The sequence below is a fragment of the Lepidochelys kempii genome, chromosome 17, assembly GCF_965140265.1.
Source record: "Lepidochelys kempii isolate rLepKem1 chromosome 17, rLepKem1.hap2, whole genome shotgun sequence".
In the NCBI taxonomy this organism is placed as follows: domain Eukaryota; kingdom Metazoa; phylum Chordata; order Testudines; family Cheloniidae; genus Lepidochelys; species Lepidochelys kempii.
The window spans coordinates 17,833,456-17,850,852 of NC_133272.1; the positions used below are offsets into that span (position 1 = coordinate 17,833,456).

Below are 17,397 nucleotides of genomic sequence, written 5' to 3' on the forward strand. Positions count from 1 at the left end.
GACCTTCTCCTCTGAGGAGCTGAGCATCCTCAAATTCCCACTTAAATCAGGAAGGGGCCAGATGAAGAGCTCAGCTCCCATTTAGGCACTCAAATAAGGTCCAGAGTATCAAAACTTCTTAGACTCCAAAGTGAGCTCCTTTGAGAATCTGCTTATTTGTCTTAAGTGCCTAATGGGGAGCTGAACTCATTTGAAAATCTTGCTCCAATTGTGGGTGCTGAGTCTTTCTGAAAATCTGGCCCTTAGGTTTGAGGGCATCAGCCCATTACAGATAATCAGGCCCAAGGCATTGCAAATATGGACAGAACCCATTAAGGTAATTCATTCTGTGTTGCCATTGCTGCATGATTTTGGATGGATGTTTGTTTTAACAGAGCTGCAGCAAAAAATTGTTTACGTAGACAATCGTGTCTCTGCTCTCTCAGGTCCTGGGCAATTTGCCCATCATATATTTGGGTTAGCAGTCAGTTTACGAGTGACTGTTCCCATCTGTCTCCACAGTAAGTTATTAACATTTAATGGGCTAACTGGGTTGCGTTAAGAAACCTTTTCTTCATGCAGCCATCTCCTTCAGGAATAACTCTTGCTGCATGATTTATTTTGACTTCTCATTGACCAATTCTCCCAGTCTAAAAAAAATCTTGCTGCTTATTAAGATGTTAAGAGATAGAAAAAGTTACTGTGTGTTGATTGCTGTCTAAACTAAATCCATTTATTTGATAAAGATGGTAACAGAGAGATGCATATTAAGCAAGAACTCACTGGACTGATTCCACCTCAGACCTCCCACAGAATTAGCACCCAGCTATATATAGGGGCATTTTACCATGGCTACAAAAGACACACATTTCTGTTTACAGAGGGTCCGTGGAAACTCAATCCCTCCTTTATGAACGATTAAAGAAAGAAATGTAACTTTCTGTGCTCCAATATTTCAGTTCCCCTTAGGCCAGAAACAGTGGGTAAATATTTTCTGTAGATATGCAACTCTATTAATATAAATGAGGATCATGCATCTAAACTCCTGTGCATTGTGCTAGATATTTAAGAAAATGGATGTAGGTATAATTTCATCTTGGGTTATGTTACAATTGACACTAAATAAAAATTATTCAGGACTAACAACAAATTGGTAAAGGTTTTGTGTCCAGAAATCTATTAAGAGTGCAGGAAATATTATATGTGTGATTCTAATAGGGATCTAAAGTTAAGTCATTCTTTTTCTGACCTACAATGGAGGTAGCATGCAATGTTGACAATTCTCACTATTTTGTCATGAATCTCACGATACTAGGTGTTCTTCCAAGCTCCTGGGAATATTCGAGAATCTTAGTTTTCATTTAGAAAAATAAAGACATTTCCAGCTCCCTTTGTTGTGGGGAAAAAGCTGGAAAACATGAACCCTAATTGCTCCAAGTACAGAAGGCAATTAAAAAGACCCCAAAGTTATTTAAAATCTCATGGTTTTTAAGCCCATTGGGGACTATTTGAGGCCTTGTCTCAATGGTTGTGGTTAGCAATACTGCAGCATGTTTGAATTGTGAAGAAGCCCTGTGCCATGCTTTAACAATACCCCTGGCTGATTGAGAAATAGTGTTAACGAACTCCAAAGTATTGTGCAATCTTCCACTAAAAAAATTGTCAAGTACGACATGAGTTCTTTTAAAATGGAAGAGTGAAGGGGAGAAATAGGGAGACTCCATGAGTCTCTAATGGGAGACAAACAAACACGTTTGTACACATATGTTCCAAACACATGGAAGACATTTTCCCCTTTTTGGTGCACATACTGTCCCTTTGAATTGCCCCGGAGTGTCCTGCACATCTCCTGCATAGAAGTGCTGGTGTAAGTGGTGGGCATTTTGTTTAGCATTGACATAGTGAATAGCCGGTGCAAGGCCATTTTTTCCTTCCTTCCTCTCTCTGTTATTAACTGGGTAATTCAATTAATTTCAACAGTAACGTACCCAGAACTGCATGAATTTCGCAAAGAGCTTGTCTGCAACAAAGACAGCCATGCATTTGCCCTTTCTTATGACTTTTCATTATTTCTGTGTCTGCCTAGAAGTCTTTCTGGCTCGTAGAAAAATATCAGAGTAGACCATTGTGCTGTCTTTTTTTTTTTTTTTTTTTTTAAACAAATTACATTAATACTGCTTTTGCGCTGACAGATCTTAGACCTTTTAGAAAGCACCATCTCACCTTTATCTCAGCTACCTGCTGTGTTAGCAGCCCTGACAACTTATTTATGACCTGCTGACTACTGCTCTCTGCTCCAGTATTAGTATCTTCTATAGCCCAGATCTTTGTTATAAGAGTGTCATGGTTTTTCCCCTTCCTGCCCTCTGCCTAAAATTTCATGTGACTGGTAGTCTAGAAAATGGCAGTATTCTACTGGTCATTCCTGTCCCTCCCGTTGTCTGAGCCTGATCCTCCCTCCACCCGCCATGGCACCACTGTGATGTTTAAAGAGTACCGCTTTATGACCCCTTTACACAGCCAGAGCAGTATTAAAGAGCTTCAGTGTAAGTGAGAATCAGGCCCTTTTGTTCTCACATTGCTAGCTATCACAGTTACAGGGCTAGCTGCACTTCTGTCCTCTTTCAGGGCTCAGACCTTTACCTCTCCTGGAGTGAAATGCCACAATTGTCTTGTTCTTATACCAGGCCCTGGGATACAGTATCTGTGGATCAACTGTTCTCACCCACCTGAGGTCCAGCTGAACTAGGGTACCTGCAGTTCCTCTCAGTCTGTGATCAGTGGTGAACAGGGATAGGACAGACTTCTTGAAACAAAAGTGTTGTTTATTTTAACAGTGGAACAAAGCTTTTAAAACAAAAGCATTTTAAAACATGTCTTTCTGACCTAAAGTGTTCCCATCCACTGATGGTAACCTAGACAGACCAGTATGTTACTGTGTCTGAGTCTGGTTCCCCCAAACAACTACTGCCCAATCTCAATGAATTCCCAGGCATTTACTCCTCTGGTCCAGACCATTCCTGTAGGCTCAATAGGAGATCAAGCCAGAGTCCTTAGGGCCAATAGTTCTGGCATTGTCTCTTAACAACTCATAAGTGTTTTCTGAGAAGTGGCTTATCTTAAGCCATTGTGGCCCTTCCTGCTTTTGTTTTTCCCGACAGTCCCTTATTAGACTAAACCAACATATTCATACACTGAATGTCCCAATAATCAGGTCAACATACAGTGTTCATAAGTTATTACAGAGCAGCTCCAAATCCATCACACTGGTATGTCCCTTAATATGATTTGAATGTAATTTATTTGTATATGGTTGGTTTATTTCCTTTTGCTTTTGAAGAGGAGAGAGAGGGAAGCGTTATGCCTAGTTATCACCAGCATTTTTAATCTGTCACATTCATGAGCACTGAAATGTATTCTCATGGGAGGGAAGTGTTCTCCTGGCGTGAAATTTTACATTGCCAAGTTCCAGCTTTGAGCAAATATATGCACCACTGAAAATTGTTTATGAGAGAAATGCTGACAGAGATCATCAACTAACTATCACAGTGCTAACACACACTAATGTAATTTTATTTCAGAGTATTGTCATAATAAAAATTATTTTTGTTTTTAAAAGTCCTTACCGGTGTTGTTAATACTACTGATCATACAGTCCTTTGCTTTTAACAGTAATCCATTTAAGGGAACAACTTGCATGAGCAACTACCATTTGTGTGAAGAGGGGTTTACAAGATTGGGGGCTAGATTATTAAACCCAGGAAAAACTATTTTAAAAAATCAAATGTTCTTGCTACCGTTTGTGTTGATTGTTTACTTTTTATAAGACCCTTATCTTGGGAATTGAAACTATTTCCCTTCTTTGACCCTTTTCTGGCACAGTTCTGCAGCATTTTGGTTGCAAAAGCTTCAGACAAATGTTAAATTTGAAATCAATTTTCATAAGCATTTGTGGAAACTTTTCAATTAATACAACCTGCAAACTCAACCTGAGATTTGAATATCAAACAGGGCTATTTCTTTCCAACACATTGTTGTTAATAATAATGTTTCTGCAAGCAAAATGATGTATTTATTGTCACTTGTACAACACCGTTTAGATTGTGCCCGTCAGTTATACCTCTTTGTCTCAGATTCTGCCCTCAGAATAGCTATAAAACCCCCAATCTTTAGATATGCCTTTATTTGCTCCTGTACAACCCCTTTGTCTGTAGGCAGAATCTGGTGTACATTATCCTTATTAGTGATCATAAGGCCAAAGAAGAATTGATTTTCACTTCCCAGTCTGAATATCCTCGCAGTTGTGTGTGGGGGGGAGAATTCTGTACTTGTAAACGGAGCAAATTAACAGAATATTACTACGAGAAGCTTTATGCATAAGATTGTCATTTGTAGTTACCTTATTAACCATATATTGGTATTTTCTTTAATCAGGCCACAGATAAGTGAAGAGCTCAAAGAAGTGATTGTAAGGATGCTGGATAAAAATCCAGAAACGAGGATAACAGTTCCTGAGATTAAGGTAAATTCATCATGAATGTTATATTTATTTGGAATTGTTTCATGTAATCTCAGTTGGTTTCATATTTCTTGTATTACTTGTAATGTGACAAAACTTACCAGCATAGCTCAAAGGGTGAGTACATTCACTTGGCTCCATATTTGTATGACTTAAAATCACTCTGATGCTGCTTATTTCTGAGAATATTAATAAAAGGGGATTTTTAATTAAAATTGTTCAAAATCTGGATAAAACACTGACAGCGTTTCCCACAAACACTTTTGTAGATTGAAATCTTGTTTTTTTACTGAGATGGCTAACTTGAGTTATCAGACCTGTTCCCTAGTCTAGCAGACACAGATGTGTGTTGCAGTGACTGTGAAGCTGAATACTATACGTGTATGTACTTGTTGTTCATACCATGCTGGCTGTTGTTATACATGTAGGAATGGGATCAAGGAATGTAGCGTCCATTTCTGTCAACATTACCTTGGTCATTGTTCTGCAAAGCTCATGAATCCAGAGCAACGAACACCCCTGATGGAGAAAGATGCTCCATGCTGCTTTGTACATTTTGTTTCAGGACTGATACCATGTTCTGCTATCATTAGTCACTGAGAAGTCTCACCTATTTGAAAAGAGTCAGAGGGCTTGTCTACACTGGCGTGAAAAAAACACCCCCCTGAGCGCAGCAAGTTTCAGCGCTGTAAAGCGTCAGATAGTATAGATAGATAGTGGCCAGCGCTGGGAGCCGAGAGCCCTCTCCCAGCGCAGCGCTGCTGGTGTAAACCAGCCCAGAGAAACTGAAGTTGAATAAAGCAGGGGTGGGGGTGGATTAACTATATCTACCCTCTCCTAATTTGCATCTCGGATGTATCACTCTTGTTATTCACAGTTATTTAGGTCTAATTGTTTGGCAAACTCAGTTTGGAATTGCAGTTAACAAAAAAAAATCAAGGAAATTATATGGGGGAACATAAGGAAATTGCTGTTTCTGAATCATGTTGATGCACGAAATACACTTATCTCCTAATTGAAATGCTCACACGACTTAGATATTCCATACTTTTAATAAAAATGATTTCATTTAGGGTCGACTGTGGTGTTTTGCTTCTGAAGAGGGTTGTTATAAGCATGAATAATCATCTTTGGAATACACAATTTAATTAAGTGCCATAAAGAAGTTCTTTGCTGAGCTCTTGAAAAGTGCTCTGGACACCTGCACTAAACTCCTTCTAAAGTTTGTAGGCAGCAAACATCAGTCTGATTGAATGCTGTGGACTAGTCCCCAGGAGGTAGGCAGGTATTTTTTAAAAGCATAGTGGATGCTGTTCTGATTAACCTCCATAGGTGCCAGCCCTTGGACAAATACACTGATATCAAAGAGCCCCACTCCAGTACTGTTTGTTTATACTTGAAACCCCTTGTATTATGTAGCACATTAGACCAAAATTATGCACAGGCCTCCCATGCCCTAAACTGATTTATATGACATTATGGGACAATGCTAATTAATTACAAGATCATCTAATAAGCCATGTGGTTACTAAACTAGAGGAGCAGGGAGCAGCACAAGAAGGTGAAGTGTTCTCTGGGGAGGGAAAGTGGGAGGCCTGCTGGAAGATGCAGGTACATCTGAGGCTCCTAAACCACATAGGAGCCACTCCTGTGGCGTTTAATTATTTGGGAAAGAAGACACATCCTCTAACAAGCTTCTTCCTGCTCCCTCACGGTCATCTGTGCCTCCTTCCACTGGCTGCGTCCTATCCAACAATCCCCTAGTTTGCAATGTAATCCACCTCCCCTGAAGACCCTCATATGTTGGGCAAACAAGCTGAACAGCCGGAAGGTGGTAGGAGGGTGGCCATGTTTTTTTTTAGTGATGTGGTATGAACATTAGTCTGTGTGGCATCTAGGCAAAAAGGTAAGTTGTGTGGGCAATTGCATAGCCATGTAACCACATCGTGTATAGGGGCCTCTCCATGACCCTGAAACATTACATTAGTGTTAGGCCAAAATGCTCAGACTTGGGTACTATATTATATGTTTACCTAGGTGGCCTGATTTCCAGAGATACTGAGCATTTGCAGCAGCATCTGAACTCACGAGTTATTGAGTGCTTAGCACTTCTGAAAATCAAGCCACTTGTTTAGGTGCCTAAATTTAGGCACCCAAGTTTGAAAACACATTATGGCGCTTTTCCTGGGCCTGGGTTGTTAAAGTGTCTGTGTATGTGAGAGAGAGCTGCTGTTGATGAACGGGATTTTCATAGGTTTTGACTGAATTCAGTGGAAATTGAGTGCCTAACTCTCTTATCCCCTTTGAAAATGCCAGCCCATGACAATTAGTGCTGATGGTCTCTTAAGGTCTATAGAGACACTACACACAGTCGCTGGAGTGCAACAGAACCTCTGAGTTAGCCCTCAGCCTGTTGATTCAGCATGTGCCAACCTATGTGGAAAATGGAGCCATCCTGACTCGCAGCTTGTAATAATAATCAGCCCTATAGTCATTATTTCCCAATATTAACTAACATCTATCCACACTGTGTGAAGTACAAGGGACATACACATTTAGGATTCTCTGCAGTGGCTTGTTCACCGCTTTCTTTGCGTCCCTTTTCATGTAGTTGCATCCCTGGCTAACAAAGTTTGGGGAGGATCCACTGCCTCTGGAGGAAGAGCATTGCACTGTGGTGGAGGTGACTGAGGAGGAGGTGAAGAATTCCGTCAAGACAATCCCAAGCTTGCCAGCTGTAGTAAGTGAAAACAGGAGCTTTCTAAGCTTTTATGTTCCGGGAGATATGTCACTTTCTTTGAACCATCAGCTTGTGAAGCAATCTCAACGTGAGGGATAGACAAATTTCCAGTGTATAATGTGCATGATTTAGCCATTCAAGTCAGTGGGAGTTGTTCATGCCTTTGAGCTGTGCATTTACCTCAAAAGGTTTACTGGTACTCCAACACACGGGGGCCTGGTCCTGCAGCCCTTATCCATATGAGCATTGACGTCAAAGGGGCTACTCAGATAATAGGTGCAGGGCCAAGCTCCCCAGGTGGCCAGCACCAGAGGAAGCAAATGATAGAAGCAATTCAAATTTGCAAAGACTTATTACCAGACGCATATGTAACTCCAATCCCAACACCACCACTACGACTGGAAAAAGGGAGAGCAGTGAGGGAGAGTAAAGGGTTGTTTGCACGGTTTGCTGTGCAGCCACCCATGTACATAGACAAGGCAAGAAGCAGAGCTGCAAATGGCCCAGAAAATTCAGCATAGGACACGCTCTGGTAGTTGTTGAGCATATTCTCTTTGGATCAGCAGTAAGGCCTGATCAAAAGCCCATGAAATCAATGGGAGTCTTTTCATTGACTTCAGCGGACTTAGTACCAAGCTATAGGTGCCTGTAGCAACTGAGTGGGCACTAGGTACCTCTAGAGATATAGACCTGAGAACTCGAATCCTATTCTTTTCCCATTTTGAAGGCAATTTAATCATATGGTATTTTCCCTCTAGAAATAAATGTGTGAAGCCTTTTCCTACAGAATCTTCTATGTGATGGAATAATAAACACACTGCAAAATATTGACCTCCAGGTTTAAAATAAATCATTAAAATTACAATGGGTAGTTAAGAACTCAGCCTTTCTGCTTTAGGCTCTTAAACACTGGGCTCCAGTGTCAGGAGCTGAAAGACTTGCTTCCCTTTATGAGATGTGTCCTGGCAGGTTTAAAATTTTTTTGTTTAATGAAAGGAAAAGATGAAATTGTAATGAAAAGGGGACACTTTACTGATTGCAAATTGAGGTTATGCTTAAGTGTGCGTGTGGTGACCAGATGTCCTGAAATTGACATATGAAGTGCAGTATTCCAGACAAATATAGGTCATGGTCCTGAAGAGTCTTCCTGGCATAAAACTACATGCCTGCTTTTCAATTATTGAAACAAAATATTGTTAACATATCCTCACTTATTTAAAAAGCAAAGGGGGGTAAGCCAGGTCTAAAGCTGGTGGCTTAAGAACTTCCACATGTGGGAGGAAAATACTAATACCATCCCATAATTTGGGGAAAAATCCATAGACCAGAGCTACAGCTGGTGTAAATCAGTGTAGCTCCATTGGTTGGTTTCAATGGAGCTACATCAGTTTGCATCCGCTGAGAATCCGGCCCCATGTTTCTCTACTGATTTTAGAATGCAATCACTGAAATATTGCAGAATTTGTGAGCCTACCTCATCACCATGAGCCAGCTACCCTGTGTCTTTTAGATAAGATTGAACTGTAAAACTTGTTCTAAGGTGTCTCATGGTTTTTTCCCCTAAGTCAGAGGGCTTCTCTTTTCCTAAACTATTTGTTAAATAGTGAAAGTCAAAATGACAGCTTATTTGACAGCCCTGGAAACTTCGATACTCTGTTTATTCTCGTGCATCTCCACAATAGCTAAAGTCTTATACTGTGCTTATAGTGATGGTATCTGATATTCTTCAGGGAATCCTGATACCTAGAAATAGAAACAATAAGATCTGTTAGTAACCGAGATGGCCCCAAACTTAAACACCAGGCACCTAAATGGAGTTAAGGATTGGGGGAGTACAGAATCTGAACTTGAATCTAAATCTAAATTTAGTGACTAATCCCACTAGGGCGGGGTAATTGTGACAATTCCTTCACCCAGCCACTGAGGTGGTGTGGCTATTTACTTCTCCTTTTTTGGGGCTTGTGATAAAACCACATTCTAACCTTTAATGACTCTCACAACTTCCCTATGAGGTAGATAAGAGAACATTATTATTTCCATTTCACAGATTGGAAAAGGGATTTAAAGTGGCCAGATCCTCAGCTGGTGTAAATCAACATAGTTACATTGAAGCAAATGAAGCTAATTCATTTATGCCAGCTGAGGATGTGGCCAAAGAGGTTTAAAATGACTTCCAAAGTCACAAAGGGAGTCACTGTCAGAGCTGGAACTAAGTCTTATGAGCTCTTGGCTCCCAGTCCTGTGCTCAGGCAACCAGCCTGTTCCCTTCCCTCTAGTCAATGGGTGTTGACAGTATTCATATAGCTATTTCTAGCAATGCTTTGCAAACAGAGATCTAACTTCAGTAGCCAATGGATCAGCATTTATACCAAACAGAAACCTAAGGGCTATTATACAGATCCCTCTAGTTCAGTTTTTACCTGTGAAACAGCATTACAATTTTATTAAATTAACAAAGTAATCATTATATTCCTCTGATCTAGTGCTTAGAGCAGCATTATAAAGATGATGAAAATTCTGTGCCACCTATCTTCTCTGATCTGTTTTTCCTTCTTCAAAGATTTTAGTGAAGGCCATGCTAAGGAAACGCTCATTTGGAAACCCATTTGAGGTTCAGGCCAGAAGGGAAGAGAGGTCCATGTCTGCTCCAGGAAACCTATTAATGTATGTATATCTGCCCCTTCTAGTGCTCTGCCTGAGCTGTATATGGCCGCTTCAAGGAACAAAGTAGTGTGGGAGGAATAATGGAAACTGTTTTCAGATAATTTCCTTAGAATTTAAAGGTGAATTTCATGTGGAAAATCAGTCAGTGGAGTTACACTAGGGATGAATAAGGCCTCAAGTGTCATTTGGGGTTGAAGTATAATGAAACATCCACATTAGAACAGAGTAAACATTTCTTTGTATGGATGCAGCTACTTTCATATTTAGGGCCACGTCTTGAGCTGATGTAAATGAATGCAGCTCCATGGACTTCAGAAGAGTTGTACCCATTTAGAGCAGCTCAGAATCTAGCTTTTTAGCCAGTTTGTTTATTATATACTGTGTGTAGTTTAAACAGTACTCAAACATCAAGCTAGCAAAGTATCCATTGATGAAATTCAACTAGGTTATTTAATTCTTAGGTAAGTAGCCTCTGCTCTGCTGTCCATGAACAATAGAAGTAGGAGGTTTGGAGGAGTCCAGCTGAGTCATCTAGACATTAAAAAATAAAAAACCTGTAAAACTAGAAGCATGCTGATATATTTCAGCTCTGCTCTGGAAATCAGTGACCCATGTAATCTCTGTAAACTGGAAAATGTGCACATCCTGGACTGGGTCTGGAAGCCAGTGATGGACACCTTTGACATTACATTATTGGTATTGTGGGAACCAACAAAACGCATCATATGTGATAAACCAAGCTACAGTACATAGCGTACATCGGGGTCAGCAACCTTTCAGAAGTGGTGCGCCGAGTCTTCATTTATTCACTCTAATTTAAAGTTTCACGTTCCAGTAATACATTTTAATGTTTTTAGAAGGTCTCTTTCTATAAGTCTGTAATATATAACTAAACTATTGTTGTATGTAAAGTAAGTAAGGTTTTTAAAATGTTTAAGAAGCTTCATTTAAAATTAAATTAAAATGCAGAGCCCCCCGGCCCGGTGGCCAGGACCCAGGCAGTGAGAGTGCCACTGAAAATCAGCTCGCGTACCGCAGGTTGCCTACCCCTGGCATACATGCATCATGCCTAAAACTCAGTATCTTCCATGCTAAACGAACACCGCTCTTAGCAGATTTCCAAAGATGCTGATAACTTTTTATATATATTAACTAAACTACCTAACTACATCTTTGGAAATACAAAGTATTTTCTCTCACCAGTGTGTAGGGATTTGAGTGGGTTGCTCTCGTTAAAGATGATGGGACTTTAAGGCCCAATCCTGTACTAATGAAGTCAGAAGCAATTTTGCCACTGACTTCAGTTGGAGCAGGATCAAGGTAATGTGCAAATCCCCAGCACGCAATGGAGCCTACATCAGTTAGGCCTTGTCTACGCTGCCACTTTACAGCCTGAAACTTTCTCGCTCAGGGTATGAAAAAACACGCCCCTGAGTGATGCAAGTTTCAGCGCTGTAAAGTGCAGTGTAGACAGTGCACCAGCTCTGGGAGCTACTCCCCTCATGCGGGGTGGGGGTTTTTACAGTGCTGGGAGAGCTGTATCCCAGCGCTGGTGCTGAGACTACATAGCCATGTTACAGCACTTCTGCGGCAGCTCTGCCATGGCAGCACTTTAACGTTGGTAGTGAAGACATACTCTCAGAGTGTTCAGACAGTGTTGTGCGATAAAGACTGATCCTCATTAGAACTTCTCATAAAGCTGTGAAGAACTGATCTTAAGGAAAAGCCATTTAACTGTAAGGATTTTTGTTTGATACTTGGGTCAGGAATATTAGCCAGGGCCTTGTCCTAATTTTAACTCACAGTTCCCTGTATGACACACAGGCCAAGTTCCAACTCCCATATGTTTCCTTAATTAAATTTTGCACAACAGATGGTAACACAGGACCTGCCATACACTGTACTAGTCAGATGGCTGGCACCATCTAGCTGAGTGTCCTATAGCTCTAGCTATCTGCCCAGATCCTTACAACGGAGAGAGAGAGAGAATGACTACATCCAATTAGATACTTTTCTCCTTTGTATCTGCCTCCCTTCTCCCATCTACTATAGGAGACTCTTTCAGAGGTAGGAGAGTTAAAGGACCTTGATCACCATAAAGAAGCACCTTTGCTCTTTATATTTTATTGCCTTAACCTTTTCAGAACCAAAAGCCTGCTGTAAATCTACCTCATGATTAACCAACTGTGGATAATGAACTGCACTCCTGATCCAGAAAGGAAAGAGTTACTGCAGTCATGTTGAACTGAACCTGGCTAACAGAAGAAGCACTTCTATCTTTATGACCTTACCTAGAACAGGTTTTAATATCTTTTTCCCAGGAACCCAATCCTATGAGGTGCTGAGTGCTTCCTTTTAGGGTTCTGAGCATGCTCAAATCCCATTGAGATTTGGCCTGTAGTGAGTGCAGAGATGTACCATGCTCTCTGATTTCTGCTGCCAGTTTTCTGAAGCTCACTGATTTTCAGAGTCTACAGACTGACAGTTTCAATCCAGGCTGGCAAGCGAGATGTCATCCAAGAGACTGCTCTATATGATGTGATTTTTAGCTTCAAGTACAGTCTCGGGTACATGTCAGAAGAGCATTTCAAATGTGGATACTTCATCAGCTTAGCAGGAAGAGTTTATCTTCACTTTATATAACTCTCAGACCATCACTTTCCATTCCTATCATCCTATGACATAGCCTCACATAGTTCCTTGCCAGTGAGTCTCTTCACTCTATGATGTTGAGACTTTACTGAGTCTAAAGAAAAATACCAAATAGCTGTCAGACCCTCCAGACTGTTTAACTCAGGGGAAGCAATGGGTGCTTTTTTTCCCCCCCTTTTCTTCAAATCTTATCCTAACTGGTATATTAGGATTTTCTCTTGTTCTCATAGAAATCACTGAGATACATAGGAATAGCCATACTGGATTAGACCAGTGGTCCATCTAGTCTGTCTCTGACAGTAATCAGTGCCAAATGTTTAAGAGGAAGGTAGCATAAGAAACCCTTTAGTAGGCAATGATAGAATAAACTACCAGTAGGAGACATTTCTTCCTGACCCCTCTGTTTGTCTTATGCCCTGAAGCATGAGGGTTTATATCCCTTCTAAAAAAATCTTTATCCAATCTATCTGATTTTTTAAAATCTTATTAAGCCTTGGTGACAGGTAGTATACTTCTATTGTGTCCCTTTTATTTATCTCCTCTCTAAATTGAACAATTCTAGTCTTTTCAGTCTCTTGTTGAATGGAAGCTTTTCGCGCTTCCAATCATTTTCATCCACCATGTCTAGACTTAGTTTCCTTAATAGCCTCTTGTGTGGCACTGTGTCAAAGGCTTTTTGAAATAAATTATGTCAGCTAGTTCTCGTTTATCCAGTATTGTGTTGGCTTGCTCAAGGTACTTGATTTACAATAATGAGCCAGTTCACTGATTGAATCACAGCCAATCTGTGGTTGCTCCAAAGCAAGGAAGTTTATATCTCTTCCTTAAAAAAAAGTTTATCCTATCTATTGTAACCTTTGTGTGTGCAAGTGCTCAACTATGCTGTCCTCTTCACTTAATTGTACCCAATCAGCTTATGTGATATCATGCAATCAGCATTTCTGGCACCTTCCAGTAATGTTTGATTACCCTAAACTAAGACTTGCAAAAATGGACCTTATGGACCAGCATAGGAATGTTTCTAATTAAATCAAGAGACATTGACACATCAGACAGTATTTCTTACATACAGTGATATATTTAATACTGTAAACAGATAATTTAAAATAATATGAATTTTTATTTTTATGCATTGTAAAAGTTAGATTAGTGCACTTGAATGAAAGAGATTTAAGCTTTCTTTCTCTGTGTTTTGCTTCATTGCATTTAAGAAAATACAGAAAGCAAGAGGCAAAGCTATTTTATTTCTGTGAAGTCTAAGTGGGAGTGCTCATTGTACTAGGTGAATTATGTCCTGATTACATTGAGTATATTTGCAAAGAGAAATTGTGCTAGATATTAAACTCATGCTTCATGCCAACCTAACTTTCTTAATTTACAATGGATTGTTCTGTATAAAATCATCTCCAATATAAAAGTAAAATAAAATATAAATTATGTTATGAATGGTGCCAAGTTAATTGAAATAAATCTAGAACAAGAGTAAAGGATAACAAACTTCTAGGAACTAACCATGTTAAATCACATTGTTACAGTATAAGGGCTTGATATTGCAAAGTCTGGCCCTGATCCCACAAAGCATGTAAGTACACACAACTTTAAGCCCATGAGTAGTCCCACTGAAGTCATATATTACATATATTTGATTTGAGGTCATAGTCATACTCAGTGTGCTTTAATTTAAGCATGTGCTTAAATCCTTTGCTGGGTCAGGGCCAGAGTGCTCAGCATCTTGCAGGATTAGTCCTAAGGCAATATTGTGTATGCTGCTTCAGAAGTTCACGTTCAGGGGCAGTATGTGTCTTCAGAATGGTGGGATAGATTCTCAGCTGGTATAAATCAGAGTAGTTCCATTAACTTTAATGCATCTATGCCTTTGACACCAGCTGAGGATCTGGCACATTGAGTCTTTAAAGCAAGTACACATAATACACAACAGTAAGGACTAGATTGAGGAAAAGTTATACTGCAGGGTGGCTGAACTATCTGTTATATGCCCTCCACTATCTGCCACCTGTTTTCTGTACATACAACATCGGCAATGATGCAGCTCTGTTATCCAGATGGCCTGTGAGCTGCTCTATGTGTCTCATCTTAGCCAATATCCATGTGAGCATTTGGTTTATAAGAAAAACAAAACATGACACTTTCCTCTAACGTATCTAAAGTAATTTATATTCAGTCTTATGTAAGATTCATCTTAGTTATATGGGGATAGCTCTCATTTTAAGAATTTAACTGTTCAAATCCAATTAGTCTGCAGAAACATAGTCAGTAACTTTGCAGAAAGTACAAATCATTTTGGCAGCACCCACACTTGATGTTCTTGTGAAAAGTGTGATAGGATTGTAAAAGATGCAAGTGTTCAGAACTTTGGCTTTACATCTCATCAAGCAGGCAGTATGCTCAGCATCACAGTTCCCCCTACAACCATGTGTGTGTCCATTGGTGACTGAGAGGGAACAGTACCTCCTAGTGAATCACCCACATCAGTTCCTAGGAGCTCTGGATATTGCTGAGCACACCAGCACCCACTAGACTCAATTCTGCTGTCCTCACTCAAACAAAATTCCCATGAAAGCAACATTGCAGACTTCACGATTTGGCTCATGTTCCTGAGTGGAAATTGAGAGCACTTTGCATGGTCTAATAGTGAGCTCCTGTGTGCTGAAAACACACTGGAAACTGAAGTGCAACCTGTGTCACCTTTATTATATTAAAGGTATCTCTGTTATATTAATGAAGCAAACAAATTTTTTAAAAATCCCAACAACACTGTTTTTCCACATCCCTGACTGTACTGTCTTTGAAGTGTGGTAAATCAGTGATGGTATTGTTGCATTGTGTTCCTACATAGGAAAAAAGAGAAGCAATTAGAAAACTTTCCCAATTTCACATTCAATTTGTGTAATTAGGCTGCTTGTAAAATAGTTGGGGTTTTTCTAAGCCATATGTACTGCATGCTGCTGAAGTCAACTTGCATCTGTGTCAGTGTCAAGAATCTTCCTGCAAGAACCCTTTTGACAGCTGAGTTAGCTTTTCAATATCTGGTGCCTAATTAACATTTCTGAAAAGGGATCTGCCCTTTAGAAAAAGAGAGAAAGATGCCAATTTAACAGCCTACTCATTGAGTTTCTTAGGTTGGAAGCTGCCTGACTTAATTAATTTCTTCACAATCTTTCTACTACCTGCTCACAATATGCCAAGCTCTATTCTGGGAAATGCTTAGGGAAGAAGATGCAGATCAAAGTTCTTTACAAAAGCAGGAGACCTTTCATAGCTGTTACAGATTTTGATCCTTAAATGGCCTTGCTTTAAAAATAGTTTTTAAATTCATGGGGAGGGCTTAAATTTTTCAATTCTTGTAAGATTTTGAAAAATCCTTTCCTGTTTGTTATTTATTTCTTTACTTAAATGTCTAGAAATGTTTAAAAGGCACCTATGCTTAGGCATTTGGCAAATATTACAATTGAATGGAGCTAAAATGAAGATGGCTGTTTTTAGCAACACTATTTATATAGCTTCTGCCTCTGGCAAAAGTACCACTGTACACCTACATCACTGATTGAGCTTGGAACTGTGTTTAACTGCTGCTACAGGTCACAAAACACTGTGGGACTGATCTTCTGGCTCTCACTTTGGTCCCTACATGCTGCTCCAGTATATAGGCAGCACAGAAAAGGCTGCCGTAAGATAGAGCAGCCCTGAAGGCTGCTCTGACTTATGCTGGGGAGTCATTTGGGTCACAGCAGCAGCTTCCTGGAATCTGAGCAGCTCAAAGGTAGTGTAAAGCCATCTGTAACTCCCCTCTGGGCTGTTCTGTCTATGCAGCGTCTCTCAGAAGATCTGCACTGAATCTGACCCTTTGTTTTTTTAGATCCTACATGCGATGGGCCAAATTCAACTATGATGTAACTAGTACTTCAGTGGAGCTACATTAGGGATGAATTTGGTCTCTTGCTTTTAAATTTCCCAGTCACTGAATACAGGTTTTTAAAAATCCCAACTGTTCAGTATTCTCAGTTAACTTCCATTGTATACATCTTTATTATAGGTATGTAGATTCCCCACCTGAACCAGATTCCTCTCATTAATGCAGGCATAATTTCACTGCATTTATTACTCTTATTTATTATTGCTAATACATCTCAAATTAACTGAAAAAAATGTTTTGGCAGATCCACTATACTTGCACATTAACCATTGCTGTGCAGTTGGTAAAGTGTGGTTTTCAGCTACCATACATGGAATTATTCTTATTATTTACAGAACTTGATCCCACTGATAGATCAGATCAGAAGATCCATGCCCTGAGAGCTTACAGTCTAAATAGAGAAGGCACAGACAGGGGCTGAGGGCAGCAAGATACAAAGTGACCAGTGCAGCAGGGGTGCTTGAACAATTTGTATAATGGGGGTGCTGAGAGACATTGATCCAAAGAGATGCTGCCACACCCCACTTTAAGCCAGGGGGTGTGGCAGCATCCCCAGCACGCATAGTTCCAGCACCTATGCAGTGAGGTTTAGCAAATAGCTGTAACAATGGAGCCTTTCATCTGAGAGTCACTGGTTCAAACACGGCCAGTTTGGCCGTGACTGACTGGTGGCTTTTTGGTCATTGGTTAGCAGTCTCGGTCTAGTTCTTGTTAACAGGTATCCATGTCACCACAAAGAGTTGTCAGGTTTGTTGACAAGTCTCAACAGAGTTCAAGGACTGAATAGGCCAGGATCTGCTCTCTCCACAGGTGGATGGTGACCCCGCTGCCCGGGAAGTCTAATCCCCAGCCCCTTCCCTTGTGTCTGAGGCCCCGCCCTTTTCTTTCTACCTCCCCCTCCCCCGCAGG

At 40.3% G+C, this 17,397-nt stretch overlaps 1 protein-coding gene across 7 annotated transcripts in view; it reads left to right on the forward strand.

The window, feature by feature from the left end:
* CAMKK1 (calcium/calmodulin dependent protein kinase kinase 1) overlaps nt 1-17,397 on the forward strand; it is a 197,326-nt gene that overhangs the window by 167,356 nt on the left and 12,573 nt on the right. For all 7 annotated transcript variants that reach the window (XM_073315804.1, XM_073315803.1, XM_073315808.1 and 4 more), the window contains 3 exons: nt 4,414-4,501; nt 7,110-7,238; nt 9,799-9,902. In XM_073315804.1, coding sequence (XP_073171905.1) covers nt 4,414-4,501; nt 7,110-7,238; nt 9,799-9,902 — 321 coding nt within the window. The remainder of the gene's footprint in view (nt 1-4,413; nt 4,502-7,109; nt 7,239-9,798; nt 9,903-17,397) is intronic.